Genomic DNA, 26,439 nt, shown 5'->3' with positions numbered 1-26,439 from the left:
TAACGCTGACAAAAAGCAGAGGGGCCCATAACAAAACGCTACACCTCACATTTTCAGCCCTGTACAATATCCACAAGAAATAATGGCACAACATTTCAAACCTCCTGGCTAAATGTTGTACTGGTTAAAGATTTAAATATTATAATTATATGCTAATGAATTCACACAATGGGCATTGGTTAGAATCACTGAGAAGAGTAATATGAGGAACGAGTACTCCCAACGAGCACTCCGCAAAGGAGGAAAGAGGTCTCATACTGCTATAGATCCCGGTATGGATTTAGCTGCTTTCTGGAACACAGCAGAACACAGACATAGCACTCACTGCACTACCTGACTGCTAGGGCAGGGCTCCCCAAGCCTTCTGAGCCCATAAACCAAGCCAACACACATCTTCTCTGGCCCGCCCCTCATTAAAATGTACAAGAAACATTCAATTATGCAATTAAAATGTCAAAACAATTGTATGTGCAGTGTGAGTAACTAGCGCATTGTTTAAGCTGACTCAAAAGCATGTCAGTGGAAAGTGTTTGATACACAATGACTTGCTTTATTAAATATGTATTGCATTTTGCCCTTGCAAGTTTAACAATCCAGTCCCAATACGTTCCTAAAGCCTTGATTAAGTGAGGAAAGCACAACGTCTTCATTACAACAGCACATCTTCATAATTCATTCATAAGCATACGTGTAGGAATTTTAGTTAGCACGTTGACTGAAGTCAAGCGCCGAGATGTATTTTGTCAGGTTTGGGAATAGCATTTTAGGCAACACATGTTATATGACAGACTACACAAGGTATGGTATTTGGAGGAATAAGGAATTCATTATTAAGACATTGGGACATGTTAATGAATGTATTACAAATGTTTTATAAAGGCTTTAGTACAACACAGTTACAGTTGTAAAATTTGTGTGTATGTTCCAGACAACCCTCTTAACATATGAAATAAATGAGCTGTGTGTATATGCGTTTTAAATGAGCACTTAATTAGTTCATTTTAAACTCATAAAGCAAACTGTCAATACAAAGCCCCGATATTCTCTCATATATACTGTTGCAGACCAAATACAGAAGAAGTAGGCTAGCCCAATATTTACTTTAGGAAACTCTTCTTCTCAGCTAGGGGGAAATATTCTGATATATATTCATCTGTTATGCATTCATTTATCATGAGTCATGCTTAATCATGAGTCAAGATCAACATTATCGTGACTTCCTTAATGCGATCACCGCACACCATTCCATAAATAGGAAAAAAAAATACTTACATTTCATTTGCTTGGCAATTGATTTTGTGAACTCTAGCCAGTGCTGAAATAAAACAAACACAAACATTGTTTGCCCCAGACGCACTCCCAATTTAGCACAGGAACTGTTATTAGAGCAGACCTAATGATCCAAGCAAGACGTTGGGTTTTACAAGAGACTGATATACATTCCCTCTGACTGATGTGTCTTTTCTGCTTTACAGTAAGAGCTGAATTTTAATGGCTTTGAGTTTGGCAATAAGGTGCTATATAAATAACATGTCTATTATTAATAACAACTGCCGAGAACAAGATAAAGACACTTGATGCTTAAAATACGACAACACAGTATGAGACTTCCATTAAAATATGTATGTGGCACTGAGTGAAACGGTTCTAAAATCTGCCCATGTTGTTGGCATAATAATTGAGCAGACACTCAAGAATGCTTTTTTTTTTTGGGTGAAAGAATAGCCACTCCACCATTCCGCATGTGCCGTGTTTCCATGGCGTCGGTCGTGTAAAGTAAAACTGCCAGCGAAACGGACGGCACATCCAGCCAGCCGGAGGGCAGCGCAGCAATCAGAGCACAGAGGGGCCTGCAGCTGCATTACGTTCTCAGCGCACTGCGCTGCTGTTTATACGGAGCTGGCTGCAGTACCTGGACGACATTCCATTAAGCCAAATATAAAGAAGGTTTGGTAAGTGGCTTTCAGTAGCAGGTGTACTTAGGGGGCCTACGAGTCCAGTCAGTGGGTTTCAGATATTACCGCACGCTAATATAGCCAACAAAAGAAGGTAAGGTGCTGAGACGGACTCATTTTTCTACAAAGCCTCATTGTAATGACTTGCCCTGTTTACACATGGCTACAATGCTAGCTAGCGACACAGTCGTATTGTTACTTCTCACTTTAGCTAGAATGATGATTTGGCCCCAGTCTATGTTTGGCCCATATCCAACCTAACTGCAATGCATTTTGTCCAAACCTGAGTAGCGAACTGAAGAGTTACCTTTTATTATACTCTGACAACATTGTGTAATTTCAGTGCTGCTGAAAATAACAACATACTTTATATTGCTGGAATAAGGCAAAGAACAGCTGAACTAGTGGCTTGTTTAAGGTCAAATTACACAAGAGAAAGATTGGATCTGGGTCTAAGGCAATGCTAGTGAATGACTTTGTGCTTGTTGTCATTACAGCTGGAGGGCATGAGTGCTCTGTTTTTAGCGCCTCACTTCATGTTTATGCATGCGGCTTCAGCGGGACGCTCCCCCCTGGGCTCCGGGACAGGGGAAACTTGAAGGAAAGACTTTTAGGAGAGAGCAGTGACAGGCTCTTTTCTGACATCTGAACATCCATCAGGAATATATGAGGCAGGTGCAGTGAACCGGAGTGTGTGTGTGTGTGTGTGTGTGTGTGTGTGCATTTGTGTGTGTGTGTGTGTGTTCATGTGTGTGGGTGTTCACGTGGGAGCGTGTGTGTCTGTACGTTTTTTGGAATGTGGATTTCACTGGCTTATCACCCATTTGTTTCCACGGGGACTGTCAGATGTTAATGGGTTGGGTGGGGGGACGCTTGTTGAGTGTATCACTGGTGTCCTGCATCTGCATCATGGAGGTCAGCTCCAGTCCCAACTCAGGACCTCTGATTGCAAACAGCAGCCGCTACTTAGAGCTTCCTTTTGCTGTTGTGGCTTACACAGCCAGCTACATTATAGGATACATTTCCACAGTCAAATTAGCTAAAAAAAATAAATAAATAACTCCAACTACTTCACATCATCCCGATCATCGATTCAAACCACAAAGACACAATGCTCCAATGCAAACACGTTCACAGTCCTCCCAGGGGTAATTAGGTTCTCACGATTAAGTTTTATTGCATCATTTCAGTTCTGTTCTCCCCCCCAAACACTGTCATTTTTGGGTCCCGCCCTTTTCCCCCTGTCCTCCTCACTGTTGCTAAAATTACAACATCCCCGAGAGGCGGCGCACCTTGGCCCCCACTCGGGTGCTGAGGCCAGGCTAGTCCACCAATCAGGTGCTGACAGACCCTGGTGTTGCTGGGTAAAGTGCTTCACCTCAAACACCCTCTGAAACATGGTGGAGGGTGCGTACACACGCCCAATCTGCTACAGCGCGCAGTCATTCCCCCCTGGACAAGCGCATCCGACGCCCGCACAGTAACGCCATCTCCGAAAACAATAACCTCAGCTTGTCACGGCAGAGAGTGAGAAATTATTTTCCTTTATTTGTCTTTTCTCCTGCTGGGGGAATCACGAGAGAGAAATAGTTTCACACAGGTATTGCGTTTCCCGTTCACTCTGACTCGCGCTAGCCCCCCCCGCCCCCCCCTCCGCACGTCCGCACAGATGCGGCAGGGGCTCACCCTCTGCTTGTCGGGGTCCACATATCTGATGCCAAAGTAATCCTTCTCCAGCAGGTTCAGGTGGTGGCAGATCAGGTCGAACAGAAACTGGCCCTTCGCGTCTCTCTGCAAGACAAGAGAAAGAAAAAAAAGAAACACTTCAGATATCAGAGCTGGCCACACACACACAGCTCAATAGAGCAGCCAGCCATTCAATGACAATGTCTCCCAGACACAGAGGAAAAGGAAAGGAAGAAGGAGAGAAAAAGAAAGGGGGGAGAGAAAAGAGGGGGAGGAGTAAAGAGTGTGAAGGTGTGAGGATCAGGCCCCTTCCAAACTTCAGATGGCGGTGGAAGTAGATTTTAATTACTGGTACCAGAACGCGGTTAATATTTCACAGACCCTCCGGAGATAACGGGTCTTTATGAAATATTAATGCGCCGCTCCAGCCGTCTCGCAGTGTCACTTCCAGCCCTTCTTCAGCGGCAGGGGCTGAAGGGAAAGTGGATTAAGGAAGAGCGGGGTGAAAAATGGCCGAACAGGTCCAAAAATATCCAGCCGGCACTGGGCAGCGATGTTCTCTGCCAGCCAGCAGACAGACCGGGCAGTTTGCCCTAGGAGGAAGCCTCTAGCTCTAAGAAGTGGGAGGACAGGGTCCATTATTGGCATCCTTACAGCACCGGACAAGACTACAGGCTCAGCTCTCCTATTACAAGCTGATAGGAACCTCAGGCTTCATGATCCACAAAAAGCTGGGGAGCTAACATTAATTTTGTGTGACTCGCTGGTCAGAATGTATCAAAGTCCTGTGCTATGGAGGGTCCTGGGACAGTCTATGGAAGGTTTTTGATTCGTCTCTGATTTATTGGCTTATTTGTAAGGGACATGCACAGATTGACAATTGACATTGACAATTGCATCAGACCAGTCCGATGTACTTGGCATGAGTTTCTGGCCAACACCAGTCCCTCGGTGAGCAAAGACCAAATCATTTTACCCCTGACTTTGCACTTCTCTGCAGCCGATGCGGGAGAGTGTAGCTAAGACTGTGGTTGTCTGATCAATCAGCAGGGGTTGCTCAAGAGCGATGAGATGCAGGTCCAGGCAGCCTAACTCTCCCCATCCCCAGTACACCAGTGAGATATTAATGCTTCAATACCTTATTTTATTTTTTTTTAATTCATTTTATTTTATTGATTTTATTTGATTGCCTAGTTTTTGTTGTATTTATTTTAATACTTTTAAATGCCTTCTATGTTCTTAATTTATCTGTTCATTTAATTCTTTGTGAAGCACTTTGTATTGCACCAAGGTGCATGAAATGTGCTATATAAATGAAGGATGATTGATTGATTGATAGATTGATACAACAACAGCGTCTGGGCCATGCAGAATAAAAGGCCAGGTGGCCGAACCGTACCCAACGCAGCCCTCTCAAGGAAGCAGTGGGGCCCGCCGGCACCCTCACCTGCTGGCTCAGGCGTGGGGTGAAGTGGTGCCCGTTAAAACGTGGGTGAAGTGGTGCCCGTTAAAGTGTGGGTGAAGTGGTGCCCATTATCTGCCAGCTGCAGTTTGAATCACCCTGCCAGGCACGCTGAGAGGTGCGTTTGTATTAAAATGGCACCGTCGCCCCACGGCTCCCAGCAGCGTTCAGCCCTCCGGCCTGGGCCTTTGTCTTCTAAAGGACAGCCCAGGACCTTTCGCTCACAGTATCCCCTTCCTGTCCTCAGTCAGTCAGACGGCCAGGGCAGGAGGGAACTCCATCACAGGCACAGTCAAAGTCAAAGATGTCACCGACGTCGATGCAAAGTCTGTTAAATCTCAATGAGCGCCCTAAACCCACTTGTGTAGTCTATAAAGGCGTTTAGCGAAGCTGCTGATTACTGCGGCGCTGTCACTGTGGCTCTCCTGGGCTGGAGGGGGCTCGCACAAACAGATTAGCAGGCCTGTGAGGAGCCGTTTAGCCATTAGCTGCTGGAGCCACTGCGTGACCAGTGCTTCATATGCAGCATTTCCCATGATCCTCTCTGGCACTCCGGCTCACTACCTCAGTGGAAGACCTGACACAAACACATGTGCGTACACACACACACGCATACACACACACACACACAATCCAGGACACATTCACACAAATATAAAAGTACATAAACACACTTTCATGTATGCATACATATCATGCATACAAGCATGCAATCTCTAGCTTGCATTCACAAGCACAATTCGCAATATGAGTGAGCAAGCCCAGCCCCATACTTCTGATGTACAGCGACTGGTGCTGGGGACTGATGCTAATGGAGCTCGAAGCACAAACCCCCCAGGAACGCACGCAGAATGCCCATGTGACGCGCACTTAACCCTCACAGCACAACGCCCCCCAAGCTCCATCCCTCCCGCCCACAGTTTCCGTATTAAACAGTCGCAAACTCCCAAAGCACAGAACTCCACATTAATCACAGAGAGACCTCCACTAAATTGTTATTCATGGTAAACATGAATGCCCACTTACTGCAAAGACAACAGGAGAGGCAGAGTTATTCATCTCCCGGTCTGCGGTAACGATCAGGACTCACCATTACCCACGCGGCTAGGCACGGTCCCCGCCGGGGCACGGCAGCAAATTTCCACGGATGAGTGTTCATTTTCGCTGAGACTCCTTTGCTACAGACCTCGGGTCAGTGAAGAGAGAGAGTCAATCTTCCCAACACACACGCAATTCTAAAAAAACTAGTTACTATGCAGAGATTTTAGACTAGACTAGAATTCATTTCAGAGTACGTTGATTTTATCCCATGTGAAAAGTAACGCTTCACATCAGAAACCACCTTATGCAATGCATGTATGAATACGTTTATTTTAATTGGCTGTTGCGATTTTATAGGATGGCTTATACAGCTTAAAAAGACACAAATTCAAAATTCAAATATGCCAGCTCTAGTGAAAGTACGGCCTTCAGAATATTGCACAAGCAGAACATACATCCCATAGCGTTGATACAGTGGTTATTTAGACATGACTATCTGCAGGGATATTTACATATATGCAGACTCATGCTTCCTCCCTGTTCAAAACTCCCATAAAAACCTCAGTCCTGTCACAGGCATCAGTGGGGTTACCAGAGCCCCAGCGCTGATGTTGAACAGCCCCGTTTGCTACGGACTTCAAATCCCATGCCACCCCATCCTCACAGCGGGATATTTTAAAGGAAAAACACGGCTAATGACCCTGACCAGACGAACGCTTCGCCTGGCTTTCAACAGTTGACGTCATCGTCCGTGGTGGATTCTCGCGGCTGAGCTCCCCTTCAAAGGCGCGGTGATCAAAGAGCCGGTCTGGCTCTGCATGCGGAGTAGCCGCATTAGCATGCAGTGCCGGCACGCAGCACCTTCAGGGAAAGACGGATGGAGAACGGGCTGGAGCTATGTATCGATCGGTGGCAAGCCGTTCCCTACGGACGCGACTGGACCGCAGGTTGTGACAATCAGAGAACGTTCTCAGAGAAAGGAGCCAACAGGGGGAGAAGCTAATGTAGAACTGGGGGGGAAGGAGGAGGGTCATGATGTCATACAGGCTGTTTTTACATCTCTATTCCAGTGTTCCCTGCCTGTATTAGTATTCAACAAAGTTCCTCATTCTCTGAGGTACCACAGGCCTTCACCTCTTATTTCCAGCAATTTCCAACACCAATATTGTCTTTATATTCTCATTTGGAATAGAAAATTGCACCTCTCCAGCATCACCTGCACTCAACCCACAGGTGCACAGTGGCTAAAGTATCTTGAGGCCAATGATTTTATACCCTACAACCCTACAGTTCAAAGGAGAGCCACTGCAGATCGAGTAGCCATATCACTCACTCACAATGACTGGCAGCCTCTGAGAACTGAGCGAACTAAAGTAGCAGTTGAAATGTCTCAGGAAACCCTGCTGACCGCCGCCCACCCTCCTTCCATTGTAAGCAGGCCAACGGTGTCCCCCTAGTGGACACTCCCAGTCATGAAGCAGAGTAGCTGAGACTCCAGCCTATGACTCCAGCACTTTTACCAACCGACCTCACTGCATGCGCACACTTAAAATGCTAAATCCGCTTTTGCCGAGTCTCAGTGACACGTGCAAGAATGGCAGTGAAAGTCTAACGATTGCGTCGGCCTGCTCTGCGATTAAAACAAACGTTGTCTCCGCTCCCGGGGTTCTGCAGTAAATATTAAGTAGCGGCCATTCACAGGCACGGAGCTCAGACTAGCATTTCCCGCAAACGCCTCCTTTAGCTTTGCTGGGAAAGTGCTTGGAAAAAGCCAGAGAGTGGGAGTATGGCGGAGCTGGGAAGTAAGAAGCTCAAAGTTGTGTCAGCTTCCAAACAGCACATTCATGAAACCATGATAAATGTGCTTTTTGCTTGCTTCTAAATCAGTGAATTTCCCTGGCAAACATCCCTGAATGACACGCATTCAGTGTCCTGACGGGTAGGGTGTTTTTATATTTTCATAGAATTGTGTCCTTTTCCCATTTGAGAAGTGGAGTCCTTAAAACCAACCCTCCATCTTAGCTATTATCTTGTGTGAAAACAGAGGCTGTATCGTGACCCTCTGTGCATTAGCAATGAACTCCTGCACTACAGCATCTGCCAGAGAGTGAGTGGGTGAGAGACAGCGAGAGAGAGAGAGAGAGATGGGGAAAGTCTTTTTAGGGAAAGTGCTAGTCTGATTTGCTTCTTGCCAAACTTCTGATTAGGACAGAATGTATTTAGATTGTGTAGGACAGAATGTATTTAGATTTTGTGTGTGCGTGTATGTGAGCGTGTGTGTGTTTGGGGGGTTCAAATTCACAGTTTGGACAATACAGGAACTCATCCATCACAGGCATGATTCAGTTGCCTGCAGGAAAGGGGGCAGACCTTTAGGGAATCCATGCCGTCACAACAGACACACGGAAACAAAGGGCTGGAACAGGACTCTCGGGTGGTGGGAGTGTAATTAGCATGTGGGGGGTGAATAATTCATTAAAAGTAAACCCCTGCTTCCCAGTCCAAAGCATTCTCCAGGAGAATCACTTTCAATGGCTCAGTCCTGACTGCCTCTCAGAAATGGGATTTGCTAAATAATGTCACTTTCGAGAGAATTCATTCACAGTCAACAAGGCTCGACAGCACTGCTAGGCCTCCACTTTACCTCATGTGTTCTTCTTTCACTCCCTACGGATGGCGCTGGTAGGCAGGACACAGCGACCGATTACAATGCTGTCCAAAAAGCATCAGCAAAATTTGTTACGGCTTAAAGTGGCTTAAAGTCAGGCTAAATTTGCACAAGATGCAAAGCTTTAGCATACTGCACGTAATTGGAGCCAAGCGTCTTTATATAAAAATAAAGAAAAGCCATACAGTGCTTTTAAAAAAAAATAAAACATTACTCCCCCTCTCTAGTTCGGAGTACTCATTCTGTACATATGTTGCAGAACTGGACAGAGCAAGAGATGAACAAAAATGGAAGCATTTTAACACAAATTTAAAAAAGCATTGGCATTTCTTTTATTTAGTATTTTTATTTAACGGCTTTTAGAACCATGGGTCTGGGTACCCCACACAAAGAAAGAGTCTGGTGCGATGCACAGCCCTCCCTGAGGTGTACAGTGCTGGCTGCCACCCAAATGACTTTCAGTTAATGGGATTAGCGGTAGCTGGGGGGCGGAGCTTACGTTTTCCATGGAAACGCACAGATGCTTAATCATGGGCAAAAACACAGATACGCCTCCCTATCAGATGTCCCCTTTTCCCCCCTCACAGAGCCCTGCTGCTCCCATTGGTCAAGCCCTCGCTTCAAGAAGTGAATTATTCAGCCGGGGCTCCGTATCGGCAAAGAAAGCGTGGCATTAATAAATGATGGTGTTGTTTTAAGGCGGAGGGGAGAGGTGGAGCTGGCGTGGAGCATGTAAACAGCGCGAGAGCTCTCTGGGGGATTGGAGACGCTGGGGAGGGCGTGCTTATATTGGGTTTCATTACCAGATCACCCTCTACCGCTAACCACCACACCCCACACCCGGCCTCCACAGTCTCCCAGTTCAGTCCAGTTGGACATGAGCCGAGGTAGAGAGCGGTTCTCAGTCTGGATTTCAAAAATTCAGAGCGGAGAACTCTCTCGCTAAACCTGTGTGCTGCACCAGGAGGCAATTTTACCGTAAAAAACGCAATACATCTAAAATAAAAAACCTGTAATAAACACCGTTACCATGCAATAACTGCAGCGGTTGTTCATTACCCTGCACATGTGCGGTACTGTAACACATCGCTCAAGAAATCCATACGTCCTCTTAAGTAGTATATAGAAAATCTCAAGGGCGGGAACAAAACATTATTACTTTGTGGATTTATGGTACAAGCCAATAAGGATTCATCAGATTTCCCAAGCAGTTAACTACGTATTGATCTCAGACGTTGGCTCTGAGAAATCTGTTATTGCAAATCGGCTGGATGAGGGATCTGTGTGTGTGTGTGTGTGTGTGTGCGGGGGGTGGGGGGGGGGAGCAAAAAGGACTACCACTGCTCATTCAACCTAGCTGTCTGAGCCACCCCTCCTATTCAAATGCCACCCTTTACCCCCAGCCCCCAGTACATAATTAAACCGCCAACCGCTGTGCCTGTGTAATACATACCTCAACTGCAATGAGAGGAAAGGAAACGTACAGCGCATTTAAAAGAGGGAAATTCAGCATGCAGTGCCTGGAGTGAGGGATGGAGCGGCTCCAAAGGCTCAGCCAATTAAACGAGGACTGTGGTCTTCAGAGACTGTTTTGTTAATGTACAAAAACCCGAAAAAGAACAATAGTAAAGCTTTGCTGGGCATGGAGAGGAGGGGATGGTGAAGTGTGTGTGTGTGTGTGTGTGTGAGTGCGTGTGTGAGTGCATGCGTGTTATTTACTGATACTACTGAGGAAACCGAAGGCTGAGCACACCCTAAAGGACCATAAAAAGCCACGGATCACTCTAACGAGAGAGCACTCTCCAGCTGTTATCTGCTGAGTGATTCTATGTGTCGGCATCGATTTGGAATTAGCCGGTGTATCGATAGAATTTAAAGCGTGCGGTGCGGGAGAGGGAAGGGTTGCTAGAAGGGAAGAAAAGAATGAGTGGCTGCCATTTAATGACATTTTAACAAAAAAGACTAAAATGAGCTTGACACTGCTTAAATAGGAGTGTCTTGAGGAGACAGCGGACAGCCCGATAAGTCTGTACAATCTAGAAAGAATGTTGGAGGAGTTCATAAAGGAATCTGAGCAACGACAGGGATTCTGCAAAAAGCAAAGTGAGCAGTGCAGTAACCTGAGCTAGGAAAGGAAACTTATGTTCATAAACACCTTATCTGCTGTATATCATGACAGGAGTCTAGTTTTCATACTAATTTAATCACTATAACAGAGATGGACGGCTTTTATTAGTTCCCTCTTGAATAAAAAAACTTCAGTTGTTTAAAATGTAGTAGGGTAAACTGTGCATCTGGCAAAAGACAGAAACACAGCCAGTTAAACATCATTGACCAGATGGATACACGTACACAGACCCTCACCTGCCTTTGCGCGCGCGCGCACGCACACACACACACACACACACACACACCCGCAAACATGCATATGCACGCACACACACACACACAAGCAGACGCAAGATTCCACGGACTTCCCCATCCTTTACATTACCTGATTTGACACACTGTGCCCGTGTTACGCGGATATAAATAGTAGATTTATTTCTCATCAGTGTGTTTATTTACCAGCTAAGCCCCCGTAGGACGCGCAAAAAGAAGGGGACAGTGTGCTGTTTAATATTCAAATATTCATTATCATATCAGCTGCTGCCACGGCTTGCATGTGTGTGGCATCCTGTGGCATAACGAGGGAAACGAGTAGGTGGCAAGATACAGCAGCAACATTTACCACAGAGAGAGGGAGGGAGGGAGAGAGAGAGGGAGGGAGAGATAGAGCGAGAGAGCTAAGTGCTAAAGCCCCATTCACAGCACAGCGCATCACATCATGCACATCCTGAGGGAGAGTGAGTAAATACCGAACACAAATCTGAAATAAATGAAAACACGAGCATTATTTCAATCCATGAGCAGAACAAACCTGTTTAAAGTCTGTGTATTACTTCACTGCTACAGTTACCATTGATACCATTTCAATATTTACAGTGTACGTTCATTCATTAAAATGTTCAATGAATTTGTTACATTTTGGCAATATTCACTATGTGTATTTCAGAGCTATTAAAAATACTGAACAGAATTGGCAGGGAGAGGGCGAGGGGGACAGAGGGGGATGAAGAGACCAGCATGTCTGATGAGACCCCCAGGCTAACTCACTGCTGACGAAGGAGGTACAGGTGTTCCAATGAGAGATGGCCAGGGCCACTCTAGCAGTTGGCCTGTGTGTTATGAAGTCACTGCAGCTGAAGAAACGTCTTTCCTCTGCAAAGCGGCAGAGCTTTCCGGAACTCCCATCTCCCCTGGCATGAGGGATTCCCAAGAACGGCGCCACGCGTCACACTGAAGCGGAGAGCCCTCACAAGCCCGCCAAGCACACTAACTGGGTCATCCTCCCCCAGCCAAGAATAAGAACAGCCCAGTGCAAGGAATCCCCTGATGGGCTCTTCATTTCCAGCATGTAAAGCCTTCACTTGCAGGGGAAAATAAAGTGTAAGACTTAGAGTCCAATGGCCAGAGTCGCACATGGCCATTTGTACCGGTTTACTGACCCTCTCTCCCGTCCCAGACACCGCAGAAGAGCCGAGGAAGAGGAACGGGGTCAGGAAGGTCAGGAATAAGGGATGGCAAAAACACGAAAGAGAAGAGGCAGAGTGGATAAACACCCAGATGCTGGGACAGGAAGTGTTTCTGCTTATTAAAATAAGAACCTAAGAACATTTGATGACCAGGGTGCCTGTGCAGGCTAGTCAATCCTAGCTAGCTGGTGTTTGCCTGTAATGTTCTCTCCCGAGTAGTTTGTGTGATAAGACTGAAGATATTTTGATCTGGGAAATGTGAAGATGAGCACTGATGCCAGAGTCAGCAATAGGGCGAGTTCCACAGGAGTGCAGCGGTTCCAGCAGCATGGTCATGTGTTTCCAAAGGCCACTGAGACAATGCAACTGGAATACAATGGTACTAATACACACGCTCTTCATGCAATTGGGATAAAAGCTTTGTGAATTAAATTATAGATGGTAGGAACTCCTGAGCACCAGACAGACAATATTGAAAGGCAGAATTAACGACATCATATAAACAAGGATAGATCCACTTGTACATATTCAAATTATCTGTGTAAATATAGCAATTCTAAAAGCATATTTAAATTCTTACTATACATACATTTAAAATTGCACACCATATGGGCAGCTTGAGCAGTACGTGCACAGAGCCGTATTTACTGCTGTCTTTGGAAAGATAAATGGGAAAGATTTTTTAAAAATCTGTATGAAAAATGTCCTTTCCCTTCCACGTGCCAGCAGTTGAAACTCTCATCCCATTTCGTATGATCATGGAATATGAAATGGGGTCACGTCTTCCACCAAGAAAAACAAATCCTCAAGCAGGCCTCCCGCCCGTCCCGGCCAGATTTGCCCTTGGAGTCGCCCCGCGGCGCAGTGCCTCGCGTGCCCCTGGTGTTCTGAATCATTTATCTGGGAGATTGTGGTTCCCCTGGAGCCTCCATTAAAATGATGAGACTCGGGGGAGTTTGGGGGAAAAGAGTGGGGGGGGGGGGACAGCACAGAACACTGAGTGGCTGCTCCTGCCTCCCTTAGAGGAGTCTTCTGTGCTTTTACGGCTGGATTAAAGAGTGGGTAAGTGACCTTGCTTGAGGAAAAATGTGACGGGGCATACGAGATAGGGAACTTCCTACTCCATGGAAAAGCAAACCAAAGGGGTCAAAGTGCCCGCCCACTCCAACCGGCTCTCCTGATTCTGATTGGTTAATTTGTGACTGGTTGCTTTGCACACCTGACTGGTGATTAATTATCAGGTGCCCTTTATCAGGGAAAAATATAGAGACACACTTTACGATTTACATACTGCTCATATAAAGCATATAAATGGTTCTGTGGGCATTGTGCCAGAGATATAGGGGATAAGACTCATTAAAGAACATCATTGTTCAGTGACTATCTGTGAATGTGGACAGAGTTTAATATTATTAATAATATCACGTACCCAATCACATCGCAGGGCAGCACAGAACACTTCACAAAGTGCAGTATAGCGATGTGTAGTAGAGGAAAAGCAAGACAAAAGCTAGAATCGGCAATGAAAAATGCAAGCAGGCGGCCCACAGCGTCTGTGTTAAAAACAATGAAATACATTCAAGCAACTCTGGTCAGTAAACCATGATGAAATACGCACTAAAATGGCCCGATATGACTCAATATTATTGCATCCTCAAGGTTTCATATGCAAGATCTGCTTTGAATATGATGGAAAAAAGAAACATGTAACCTTTACTGTAAGTAGCTTACAAGCTAATCAAGGGAGCGGATTCCCTTGGCCCCCTTGACAACCAAAAATTAGATTTGAGAGCTAATCCACCCTCCCTGTAAGTGAAAAAGAAAATTAAGGCAACTCTAAAAAGAAACTAAGACACAAGTAATCACATTATCATCAGTAATTAATGCCAGAAAGAGACAAACTGCTGCCACAGGCTACAGACCTGCACGAAACAGTGAAGTTGAGTAGAATACCAATGCGCACGTGTACGCACAAGCAAACTCACACGTACATGCACAAATGGACATGCACACACACACATGCACACACGCACCCACATCTCCTCTAACTTCTATGGAACAATAAGCTTTTCTCAGCCCACCAAAAAGAATTCACTGGTGACCTGAACAGAACAACCTAAGATAGGACCTGGCCATCCCGACCCAGAATCCTCAGGAACGCGTCCTCCGAACACCCCACTTCCATACTCCACAGCACTCGTGCTCGTTACGCGCCTCCAGCCCAGGGTTTACCCAGCGAGCCACGCTGCCCTTCCGCACAGTGCAATTCAGCCAATTCCCAACCTGAAAGTCTTCTTTTCCCTCCATGCACGGCTAGCCCCTGCTCTCAGCTTCACAAGGCGCTTTTAAAATTTCGGTCACGTCAGAGACCTTTTGCAAACAGCACACTGTGATTCTGAGCAGGTCTAATGAGCAGGGGTCTGGTACTGCTGAAATCCAGCCGTTTCTCTGGCTCTCCTTAAACCGCCTCAGACGGAGGACGAGCGGGAGGAATTAAAATACTGATCAGGTGGACGGGAAAATTAAGCACCTGATTGGGATGAAAGCCTCTCTTCAGCCCCTGGGTACACAGTCTTACGGGAAAGATTCAGCAATAGCTGATTGGTTTACACAGGAGAGGCTTTAATAACTGGCTTTAAATCAACTTTCAATTAGCTTTTAATTAATCAGTAATCACAGCTCTAGTACTGTCCCACTGATGCTACACCCTCCATCAATTTGGGAAGGGTGCACAACAGTACATGGGTATGGCCACCGAGAACTGTACGAATGATGCTTCCCTGAACCAGAGGAGTCGATCTTCAGTGCTCTAGTGGAGGACAACCTACTTATCACATCCCCCCACAATATTGAACCATAGCTGTCACCATTACAGTCAGGATTTGAGCTTAGAGACCTGTTCTTACATACACAAACATCATTTTTGGTTTAAAAATCTGGTCTCTATAGGCCAGTGCCATGTATCACAGTCCTATAGCTTTCTCTGGGTCATACACAGTAAAATGTCCAGTGTTAATTCAACTCTACAAGATTTGGTCCCACTCTGGTCCAGTGTGTACACAGGACACCCATAGGATCTCTTCAGCTAAAAGTCCCACACATGACAGAGAGCAAGGACCACTGTGGGCCCCTGGGATGTGACTGAGGGGCCCCCTGTGTGTTCTCCTAGTGACAAACAAGCCTGTTCGCACAGTGAAAACATTTACAGCTGGACTATACAGTGCACCAACCTGTGTGTGTGTGAGATAATAAAGAGGTGAAGTTACTGCAGCAGTTTTGCAGGCACAAAGGCTGCTATGTGCCAGGTTGCCTTATCCATATGGATGAGGAGGAGGAGGTATTAAACTCCGCTCTGCTGGTGCAGCGCACGGGGAGGTATAAAAATAGCCGGCGTGACGCAGAGGTTCTCAGTATTGTTACAAAATAAGTTAGAGGGTCCCCCGCTTCAGCCGCAGCGGAGAGCAGAGACAGGAGACCCGCCTCTCTTAACTGCAGCGGGGCAGCCGTTGTGAGGAAAGGAAAGCTCCCACCTTGGGACTTAATGACTTTGGCTCTCATTGGTTACTGTAGGTGAAGGAAAAGAATACCAACCACGCCAACTCATGGCTGCCTAATTAACCATTTTAACTACCTCATATTTGAGTCATTTGGCTGTCAGCACTGTCAGCAAGTAGCCTATATAATACCTTTTTATATCTCCAGTGCCTACGTCCCATTATTATTTGGGTGTTCATTGAAATGGAAATGAAAAATAAAAACGTATTGCGCAATAGTTTCAGGAGTAATGCATCACACGTGATTTGCCCGAACACTGCTCTTCCAAGTTTGTGACACGCGTGCGGTGTTCTGATGGACCTCCCACCACCGCATTCCCTGCCAGTAGGTGTGCTAATGCACATCGCACAGCTGATGCCCCCACCCCAGCCCCCTGAGCCTCCCTGCTCGGGAGATGAAAGCAGAAGAGCAGAGCACTTCTTTCCCCATGTAATAACCAGGGGAAACGCTGTCCTCTTCTGAAAGCAAAATGTCAACTCCAATACGCTCTCTGGCCACTTGAGCATGTACAGCACACACACACACACACACACACGCAGACACACACGCACATGCACACACACACGCACACACACACACACACACACGCACATGCACGCACACACACATACAGTACACAAGCACGCAGATTTATACATCAAAATGCCATCCTCACACACGGACATATAACGGCTGAACACACGAATGCCCACACCTACACATACACACGGAAATCACCATGATGCTATCTTGCCCTCCTAATTAGGGACGATTAGAGGCCTGACCGTTCCCGTATGCTGACCAGGCTGCAGACGAGCCCTGACCCCATGAGTGACACCCTGTCGCATCCCATCATGCCTCATTCCCTCAGCCTCCCGCTCACACACACAGCGCATGCATGCGCACACACACACACACCAGACCCTCATTCTTGGACCTTTAAAGAAACAAAAAAAAAAAAGTTATTTCCTTTTTATATTCCTGAAATAAATATTAGTCATTTTCCTAACAATTATCACTTTATGTGCATATATGCTCATTATCTACTAGACAGTATGTAATTAATAGAATTACTTTTCCATTTTAATTCACCTGTAAAAAAAAAAAAAACCATAGTTTTAAAGAGTATTTAATGCAACACATTTTTAGAGTATAAGTGTTTAGATTAACAGATTAACAGCAGGGAAAGCATTTGGCTGTTGGCCGTTGGTAGCAGTGCTAAAGGAGCAGCTAGCGGTGCAGTGCAGAGAGCAGTGGACAGCTGACATGGCGGGGGAAACAGTCCGTCAGACACCGTGGAGCGCCGAGCCTGGCGCAAACGCTTCTTCCGCTGGGAACGTTTCCTCCGCCACTCATCTTCCTGTCAAACAGGCGAAGCCCACCGCGGGTCTATTTTTGGACTGCAGGTCACGTTCGTGTTTGGTAACTCTGGGCGACAGGGAGGACAGGGGGACAAAAAAACGCTCTCGCAGGGAGGGGAATTTTCTTGTGGACTTGTGGGGCAGTTTCAGGGTGACCCAAGGACACACTTATCAGAAGGCGCACAAACTCCATCCCATATCTCCTTCACAGACGTGGCACTGAATCCAAAGCAAAGCCAGGTCTGCTTCTTCCCCTTTGTTTCCCTCTTTTATCATTTTTCGTTTATTGCCAAGCTGATGGAGGTGGCGAGGTTGGGCCCGGGGGGACCAACGCCGCTGTTCTCAAAGCACCAGAGAATGAACAAGCACACTCCCCGGCTCAGAGCGAAAGAAAGCCACTGAAGCCCCGACACTTCCAGATCCTCCTCCTCCAAAAAAAAGAAAACAGAAAAAAGCGCTGTCGTTTAAGCCTTTGAAAAGCGGGTTTGAGAAAGGGAGGCTGCCTCTTGTGAAGCAGCAGGTCCTGCAGCTCTTCAGCGAGGACTCCACGCTCTCTTCCCTTTCTCTCAGGGAATCTGCACTGAGAGTCATTTTCAGATAAAGGCCATTAATGCCAACATGGCTCACTGGAGAAGCTCAGTGGTGTTAGAATGTTATTATAAATTCAGTCAGACGGCTATCAGTCTTCAATTGATCAGTGATCATGCGCTAACAATGGTTGCGTATCGATTCCGGTGGGTGGGTGAACACTTAATCTACACATAATTAACGGAGACCTGAACAAACCCTCACCCGTAGTGATGTCTAATAAAACCAACTTTCACTGAACACTTTTACAGTCATTGAAAACCATTACGTGCAACATGACAGAATTATGCTTGCTGCAGCTATCTTGCGTACACTAGCCACTAAATAAATAAAACCCCACAAAATATTCACTATTGAATTGCCAAACATCTAATGATCCAAGTAAAAGCTACTACTCCACAGCCTGTTTATAAATATTTAATCTATGAAATAGAAAAAGAAGAAAGTGTAGAAAAATAACAGAAAGAAAGAAAAGACGACAACAAATAATTTTATTAATCTCATTTCAGGATAAATTAATATATTATTTTGGTTGACCTTGATTGTTTCTGTTCAGAGCAATGTCAACTCAATGAAAGCACACCCATGAGGGCATAGCTGAACAGTGGTGATACAGCTACAGGCGTTGATATCCTTCATTTTTATGTGCAGACTACAATAAAATGTTCATACTTTTTTCTGTGGCCGATGAATCACAGGGATGTCGAGACCCCGTACTGAAGGCTTTACGGGGAAAAGCAGCCGGTGTCTGATACTCACATGTGGGGCAATTCCAAATGACAGCAATAAAAAAAAATGCTTCCTCTTTTTACATTTCATTGACAATACATCGCAGCATTTTAGCAGACACTTTAATCGAGTGCAACTTAGATTTGGCATTGACATTTGTTGGAGCCCCCAAATAGACCTTCAATGCATAACGAGACAATAAACTTCAGCGTCAATTTAACCTCAGTAATTTTCCGAGGTCGAGGGCCCTTTAAAACATAATCCGGTCAAACCAGTCAGATTATTGGCAGGTCTTTGAGACTGGCCACAGCAGCTCCAATGAGCACGCGCTTGTTTTCTCCTCGTCTCCGGGTGCACAAATGAAAAATGTCTGTCCCTCTTCAAATCCGTGCTCAGACGAAAGCCGCGATTCCCAGCTCCTGCAAACGCGCAGTCAAGTGATTCCGCAGGTGCAGATGAGGTCTCTTCTGGAGTAATGACCATGAAGTTCAAGCGGGCGCCGCGTAGCCACGTACCAGACTCAGCCAATAAAACGCCGCGTTCTCCCGGCCGCTAAGCACAGAGGAACGCCACAGACTGTTCTAGAGTCTCTCCACTTCTTTCTCTTTTCGTTTTTTCTTCTGTCTTCCAGACTCAGCTGCAGGTTTGGTGAAGGAGGCGACGCGGCATCTCTCCCGCCATCTGTTTTCTGCGCCTCAGCGCGCTTTCAAAGCCGTACCTGAACGCTCGCTCTGAGGCGTCGGCTGGATGTGCCCAATTAAGGGAAACATAAAAAACAATAAAAAGCCCTCCGGATGTGCGAGGAATGCAGACAGGCTGGGAAAGGCCTTCAGCGGAGGTGCTGAGGGGAGGGGGAGGAGATGAACGTGCGCGTCTCCTCGACGGCAGGGCGGCCATCACACCAAGCAGAAGGAGAAAAGAGGGCCCGAATGGCAACAGGAAGTGGAGGTGTATTTCACCAATGAGAGGCTGTGCCAGGAAGGGGAGGGGGGAGGGTGGGGTGGGGTCCTGCTTTTTTAGGATGAAAGAGCGTGCACATGTGCGTGTGCCTGTGTGCGAGAGAGACAGTGAGAGAGATAAAATAATCGGCCAGTGTATTTCACGGTGGGGGGGGGGGGGGGGGGGGGGGTTGCAGGTTCACGGCCTGTGAGATTCTCATTACCGGGACTTCCTGCCAGGAGTGTGCGACTGACGGCTCATTGGTAAGCCTCTCATCTCCCCCCTCACAGTCGCCGCACGTAGCGTCTGAACGAGACGGGCCCACACTCCAGCCGGCATCCTTCACACCCAGCCCCAGTCGCACCTCTCAGGAAACAAGCCCACACCTTCCCGCTTGCGAGACATTTTACTCCACATAACAGCATCCCCGTCCCTGAAAAAAACACTGAAGTTTCCGTGTAACAATACGCCGGCAGCATTTCACAAGCTTTCCCCCTGGGTGCCGTGAGTAATGGCTATAATTTGTCATTCTAGTTTTGATTAGCGGGCACATGAGGCTTGATTCTGTGAGGACAGCGATGCCAAGCGCAGTCAAGTGGACTCCTGAACATCATTTCGTTGAACATTTTTTGCAAAAAATAAAAAAAATGAAAATAAAAATAGAGCGACATTTGCTCAGCCGATGGCAGTAGCCCAGACGCGCTGGTAAGCATTGCCAGGAATAGCAATGGAGCACGATATCAACTGTAACAGCGGCCCTTTGCCCGGCATCGCACAGCGCCTCCGGTCGATCGATAAGCTGAACGGCTGCCACCCGTTCTCTGTCGTTCAGGGGCTAAATATGGAGCTGTGTACCGTAAGCAAATAATTATCAGCGATTAAAATCCTCCGCGTCGACTGGGCGTGGAAAATGGAGGAAATGTAAACAGATATCACTGAACAAATGTCAAGGCCTGCCGGGGGGAGGGGGGCGGGGGCGACTTTACAAGCTTGCGGTAAGAACACTGACTGATTGCCTGACAAGCTGATGTCACCTCGCTGAATAAACGGACGTGTTAGCGCTTCGCGATCTGAGCGGCGCAGAGGCCCCCACAAAGGGCCGTTGTTTCTACGGTAGCCTAGCCAACGACAGGGCCGCGCTGAACGTGCTCCTGCTTTAAGAGTGATTCGCTGCATTTTCCGGTGCGGTGAAATGACTACTATGGTGCTGCGTCTCTTTCCCAGGCGTGAGTTCAAAAGTGAACAAAAGTTCACTTAAATGTTTCATAGAATTATTGGTTTTCAAGAGAATAATCTGTAGCTCTCCAATTGTTATTTAGTCCACAAAATACAGCTTTATATCATAATAAACCCATCCAGGAGATTGTTGTTGCTGTTAATAGCTTGGTCGTCACATCTGGTTATGGGTTGTGGTGTTCACTTTGTCTTTTCTTTTGGCAAAATTTTAAACTTAGCTTTGTGCTATTTTACACTTTTAAATTTCCTTGAAGCAGTGTCCTTAAACACACTTTTTATTAATGGCTCAAGGTCAAAGCGCATTTAGATTCAGCTGAATTGGGGGCTGACAATTAGCTTATTCAACAGGCAGAGGAGTAAGAGCATCCATCACTTTATATTAATAATGACACAGACTCCACACAGACTCATATCATATTCAAGGCAACAGTTTGGCCTTCTGAGCACCATAAGAAACTGAAGAAACACAAAAATATTACATGACACGAACAGGCTGCCCAGCCTGTCTACACTCATCATTTTGACAATCCTACTACTCTTCCATAACAAAGCAAATCACCATTACTCCCATGCCAGTAAAGCACTACTGTTATCTTTTTCGCATTCTCTAAATGAATGTGATTCAATGTGATTTCTTCCAACCCAAATTGTTGCAACTCAATCCTACTCCCATGGGGCCCCAGTGCCTGCAGGTTTTCATCCCAGTCAGATGTGTGTATTATGATTTTTTTTTTTCCAGATCGTTGTGCACCTTGACCACAGGGGAAATATGTTTTTTTAACGGTGCAATTTTTAAAAACAAATAATACAACGGTAAAATCCAGAACTAAGAGTCGAGAGAATCTAAATGAGGAGGCGGTTGTACGGAGAAAATAAGGTCATGCAAACAAAGTTGAGGGAAAACAAAAGACACAGCATTGGAGAACCTGACCCAAGCCCAAATAAAGATTCATCCTCTGCTCTGGATCTACTGAGTTTAGACATCGACCTGCTAAAACAGGTAGCCTAAATACTCCCTACATTCATAATTATTCTGTGGGAAAATCTGGGCTAAACTGGGATTAACTGAACAAACACAAAGAAACACACAGACAGAAGCACATTACCACCCATTCAGACCCAAAGCAGCAGCGTCGTGACACTGGTCCCCTGTCAGTGAGGAGTCAGAGCATGTCCGTGAGACTTACATAATCTGCTGAAAAGTGTTAATTCCCAGAATGCTTTGCTGCACGGGTCAACAGGAGAGAAGAAAAGCCGTTAAGGTGGCAGCGGCATTAATCAGGGCCGGCATGCAGGGTGCATTACTCCTCGAAGCACAATGAGAAACATATTCACTTCCCTGGGCCCAAAGGCGGGGAATGAACCCTTACGGGAGCGCTTCCTCAAGAGCCGCCGCTTAATGCCGCGGCCTTTTCGCTAGCTTCACCTGTTCTGCTCAGGCTCAGCCTCATCCTTCAGCACAGCAAACAAACAACCTCAGTGCTACAGGACGGACGGTGGTTTGGGGAAGAGGGGACCATTAAACTTGTTAGTGGGGGCTCCGTTTGGCTTGTTCTGCATCGAAGTTGTCCACCGGTTCTCCTCCACTTTCAACAGAGATCGCCACAAAGCTTTGAGTCGCGTGCCGTGAGTTCAATCTGTGAACCCAAACACTGCAAGGAAACGGGAGGGAGAGGTTCTGTGAGCTCCAGACTACATGGAGCTATTGTGTCCTATCAATGGCTGAATGAGAGCAAAGGCTTTGGAGATTCCGCAGTGGGCAGAGAGGGGCTCATACATAAAGCCCCACTTCACCCTTTAAAAAAACACCCAAACAGCAGTATGAGACCCAGGTGCGCTTTGCATGAGCCCAAACTATGCTTAAAGACTGCGGATCATGATTTCCTGACCCCTCAGGAAAAGGTACACTACTTGGTCAAAAGTATGCGGACACCTGACATCCAGCATCTCATCCAAGATTACAGGCATTATTATGAAGTTGGTCCAGCCTTTGCTGCTAAAACAACCTCCACTCAAAACACCAGACCAAGGGGTGTCCAGATACTTTTGGTCCTGTAGTGTATTTGAAACATACTAATGGAAAGCAACTGTGACTAAACGATTGGCTAGGAACAAACAAATGCTGGCAAATTCAAATGCCAATCAGTCCCTGAACAAATACATCAGAATCTGCACCATCTTTCTGCCTGTGAGGCAAGACTGAATGCTCATGGATAAACTCATGGTATGAACATCCATAGTCCTTCTGGTAAAACTGACAAATACCCTTATGTGCAGTCTCCACATTTGTGACATTTGTCCATCACTTTGGGCAGAAGTGTCAAACCACTGTCAATGTGACAGATACTGTCACTGTGAGGCATGGTTGGCAGGGGCAGCAATGAACTGGATATGACAAAAGCACAACCCAAAACCCAAGGCAAACAGCGCAAAATGGAAAAGGCAGCCATAATCAAGGAACGGCTGCTTCACCAGACACCTGTAACAATTACACAACTGAACTTTTGCCACATTGCTCAGGTCAATAATAATAAGGTTAAGGTCCCTAAAAACCAGGGTTAAGCTTAGCTGGATGATGTAGCCTATTTCATCCAATCAAAGTAAGAACTAAAAAAAGAGGGATTGGGGCACATAGAAAAACTGATACTGAGCACAGCTGATTGAAAGGAGGACTGAAGAAAATCATTCTTCATCCATGAAGCAGGACAGAGCAACTCCCCAGCTCTCGAAGGTTAGAGAGAACAATCCTTTCAATGACATTTTCATTGCGTGTCGTCGTCTGCGTCCCTAAAGCCAAACTAGCATCACAGAGGAATTATTTTCATTATCTTTCTGCGGGTGAATTTTTTAAAACAATGTGACCTTTAGCAATCAGCCTGCCTCCTCCAAATCAGCTTGGATTTTCCCATTCAGAGCCCGTTTGATTTCTCTGCATTGCCAGAATTATGAAATTATCTTATTGGTCACACACAAAAGGATTTGCTGCACTGAAAACAAAGGGCCATGTAGAACAGTACAGTGCCTTTTCAAAGAGTGCTCTCTCGTATAGCAACCAAAGGGCATTTCGCATCCAGTCATTAAATTGCAAGAGACAAAGCAGCCCAGTGCAAATGCAATGCGATTTGTCATCTGCTTCGTAACATTAAGCCTCGCAAAATCACAAGTCGCGTCAAGTTAGCGTTCCATGTCATCGCCACGGAAAGAAACAATGCAAATCACCCGTGTGCACCCTAACAAGAGAGCAGCGCCACTCACTGTGTGTGAAACTGCCTCTGCGGACTCCCCCAGCAAATACTGAAAATATATTTCAGGAAAATGCTATTCCAATTTATTGACAGCAGAGCGAAGATGGACTGGGCTGAGACCAGATTACCTGCAATGGCTACAATTCCTGTTCAGTTTGCAAATGCATGATGTCCTCCAAGTACATGCCTGCTTCAAATCAATGTGCCGGACTGTTTCTTGCTTCATTTATAAGGTATTCAAATGGGCAAACAACAGAAAATAAGCAAAACTCACACAGCAGTACAGAGGAACCATCTTTTATAATTAAGCAAGAACAGAAGATGTTTCCTTTCAGAAGATTTGCCAGCAATGACCATTTCTCATTGCATGTTCTGGCCATACTTCAGTCTGCAGGGGAAGATGGATATTAGGGATTGCTGCAAAAGACTGGTAAAATTGGAGAGCGACAGTATGTGTACAGGTTGGTTAGAAGGCTTTAGCTGGCACAGGTGTTCAATTCCAATGGGAAAAAGAGTTTTTAATAAACAACCTCCTACACCTGGTTTTGCTTCAGGTCTCTCTGTGTATTAACATCAGGTCTGTTGGTCAGTTCTGCAGCGGCCACTCAGGAGCCACACACAGCTCTGTACTGTATCAAAGCACAGGTGAACTCACCCACAAATGCCACCCTTAAAAGTCAGGGTAGAAAGTCAAACAAGAAATACTTAAAAGAAACAGCCTCGGTTTCTGTCCGACCATCATGAAGACAACCTCGTTCATCTGAGCCAAAATCGGAACATTTGCGGACCGCTACAGCACCCCTGACCCCAAAGCTGACTGTGGGATAGTACCAAAGGGATGAACGCTCATAGGGTTGGATTAGCGGTGGGTCTTAGACTCAGGCTTCTCCCCAAGCTTCGCTGGCAGGAGGAAACCAGGCCAAGGGGAGTGAAGAAGGCTCTCAGGACTTCCACCGTCCAGTCACAAAGTCTGCCGCTGATTCAGTGTGGCAGGGATCAAGGGAAGAGTTCACTGGTAGGAAGACCACTGCAGTAATGTTGCTACTTATTAATCAATCTGCCAAGGGCTCCCTTCTACAATGCAATTATACTGGGTAGCAGTTCACTGCAATGACAGGCCATTTAAAACATTTGATTTCGCATCACTTATAATGGTCCCCTTTCCTGCAAGAATCATTCAGCATCAATGTTAATAATACTATTTTGCCTCATACAACAGAGACAAGCACGGCAAAAGATTCTCTCAGACGATACGTTAATTTGTCATGATTCATTATTATCAGTGCTTGATGTGTTTAAGTAACTTTAGGTGACTAATGAATTGGAAAAAGTTTTTAAACATCAGTAAGTAACTGAACTTAGAGTGAAACTTTAAAACATTTTAAAACTGAGTCATTAATAATCCACATACTGGTTAATGTTGGAATAGGACGGCTGATGTTCCGATCGGATCGTCCTTTCAACAACTTGGCCGTTTTGTCGTATTGCTGCTTTTTAAAAAGCACTGAAATGCATTTTCAAATGACTTCTGACTTTGGGAAACATAAACACATTTTCAAAGTGATGAAACAGCAGTCATAAAGATTAAGTTTACTGCTGATCACAAAATAACTGAGCAATCCGGTGCAGAAGCAATTCAGCATGAACCAGATCTCTCTCAGACTGCCCCCATCAGTCAGTAACTGAGGAGACACCCCACCCCTCCTTCTCCACCGTTTTCTTTTTCTCTTCTCCACCCTAACTTTCTTCAGCTCCATCTTTAGCTGCACCCTCGAATGAAAGGTTAGCCAATGATTCTGTTGCCCTGACCACTTTGGGTAGTGTGCTCCACCAGAGTGGGACCAGTACAGACAGGCATTGAGAGATCTGGCTGGGACGTAGGGTCTGAAGATTGACAGGAGGTACCATAGCTGACAAATAACATATATACATATATATATATATATAGGCTATACATATATATATATATATATATATATATAATTTATTTTTTTTACAGCAGTACTTTTAAATATTGCAATACCTGAAATAGGAAATAATTGTATGTGTAGTCAATGAATTGTATATTTGCACATCTATTGTTGTGGTGCAATATCTTGATAATATATTGCATGTCAATATATTTCCAGGGTATCAAATTTTACATAAGGGGAGAAAGCGACCGCTGTGACAAATTATGAAAAGCTGAAGGACAATGAGCACAGACACAGAGCTAAAACCAGCTTTCACTTTAATTTTAACATACACAGCATGACCTCGCATTCAAACTCCTGGAGCTTAGGTAGGTTTTATATGCAGACTTTTCTTTCCAGCTGAGCTCAATTAATTTGGTCTGATTCTGGTTGTTAATGGAATATCGATCTGAATTTGACAATCTCTGCAAGTCATCTTTTTTTGCCCTCCGAGGACAACAATTTATT

At 45.7% G+C, this 26,439-nt stretch overlaps 1 protein-coding gene across 3 annotated transcripts in view; it reads right to left on the bottom strand.

Moving 5' to 3' along the window:
- LOC118215418 (FERM domain-containing protein 5) overlaps positions 1 to 26,439 on the bottom strand; it is a 90,042-nt gene that overhangs the window by 16,371 nt on the left and 47,232 nt on the right. For all 3 annotated transcript variants that reach the window (XM_035396197.1, XM_035396199.1, XM_035396198.1), the window contains exons 2-3: positions 3,642 to 3,746; positions 1,273 to 1,315 (exon numbers count right to left, since the gene is read on the bottom strand). In XM_035396197.1, coding sequence (XP_035252088.1) covers positions 1,273 to 1,315; positions 3,642 to 3,746 — 148 coding nt within the window. The remainder of the gene's footprint in view (positions 1 to 1,272; positions 1,316 to 3,641; positions 3,747 to 26,439) is intronic.

The sequence above is a fragment of the Anguilla anguilla genome, chromosome 16 (genome assembly GCF_013347855.1).
Source record: "Anguilla anguilla isolate fAngAng1 chromosome 16, fAngAng1.pri, whole genome shotgun sequence".
In the NCBI taxonomy this organism is placed as follows: domain Eukaryota; kingdom Metazoa; phylum Chordata; class Actinopteri; order Anguilliformes; family Anguillidae; genus Anguilla; species Anguilla anguilla.
The sequence above is the reverse complement of the archived record's forward strand: the minus strand, read 5'-3'. Positions and strand labels throughout refer to the sequence as shown.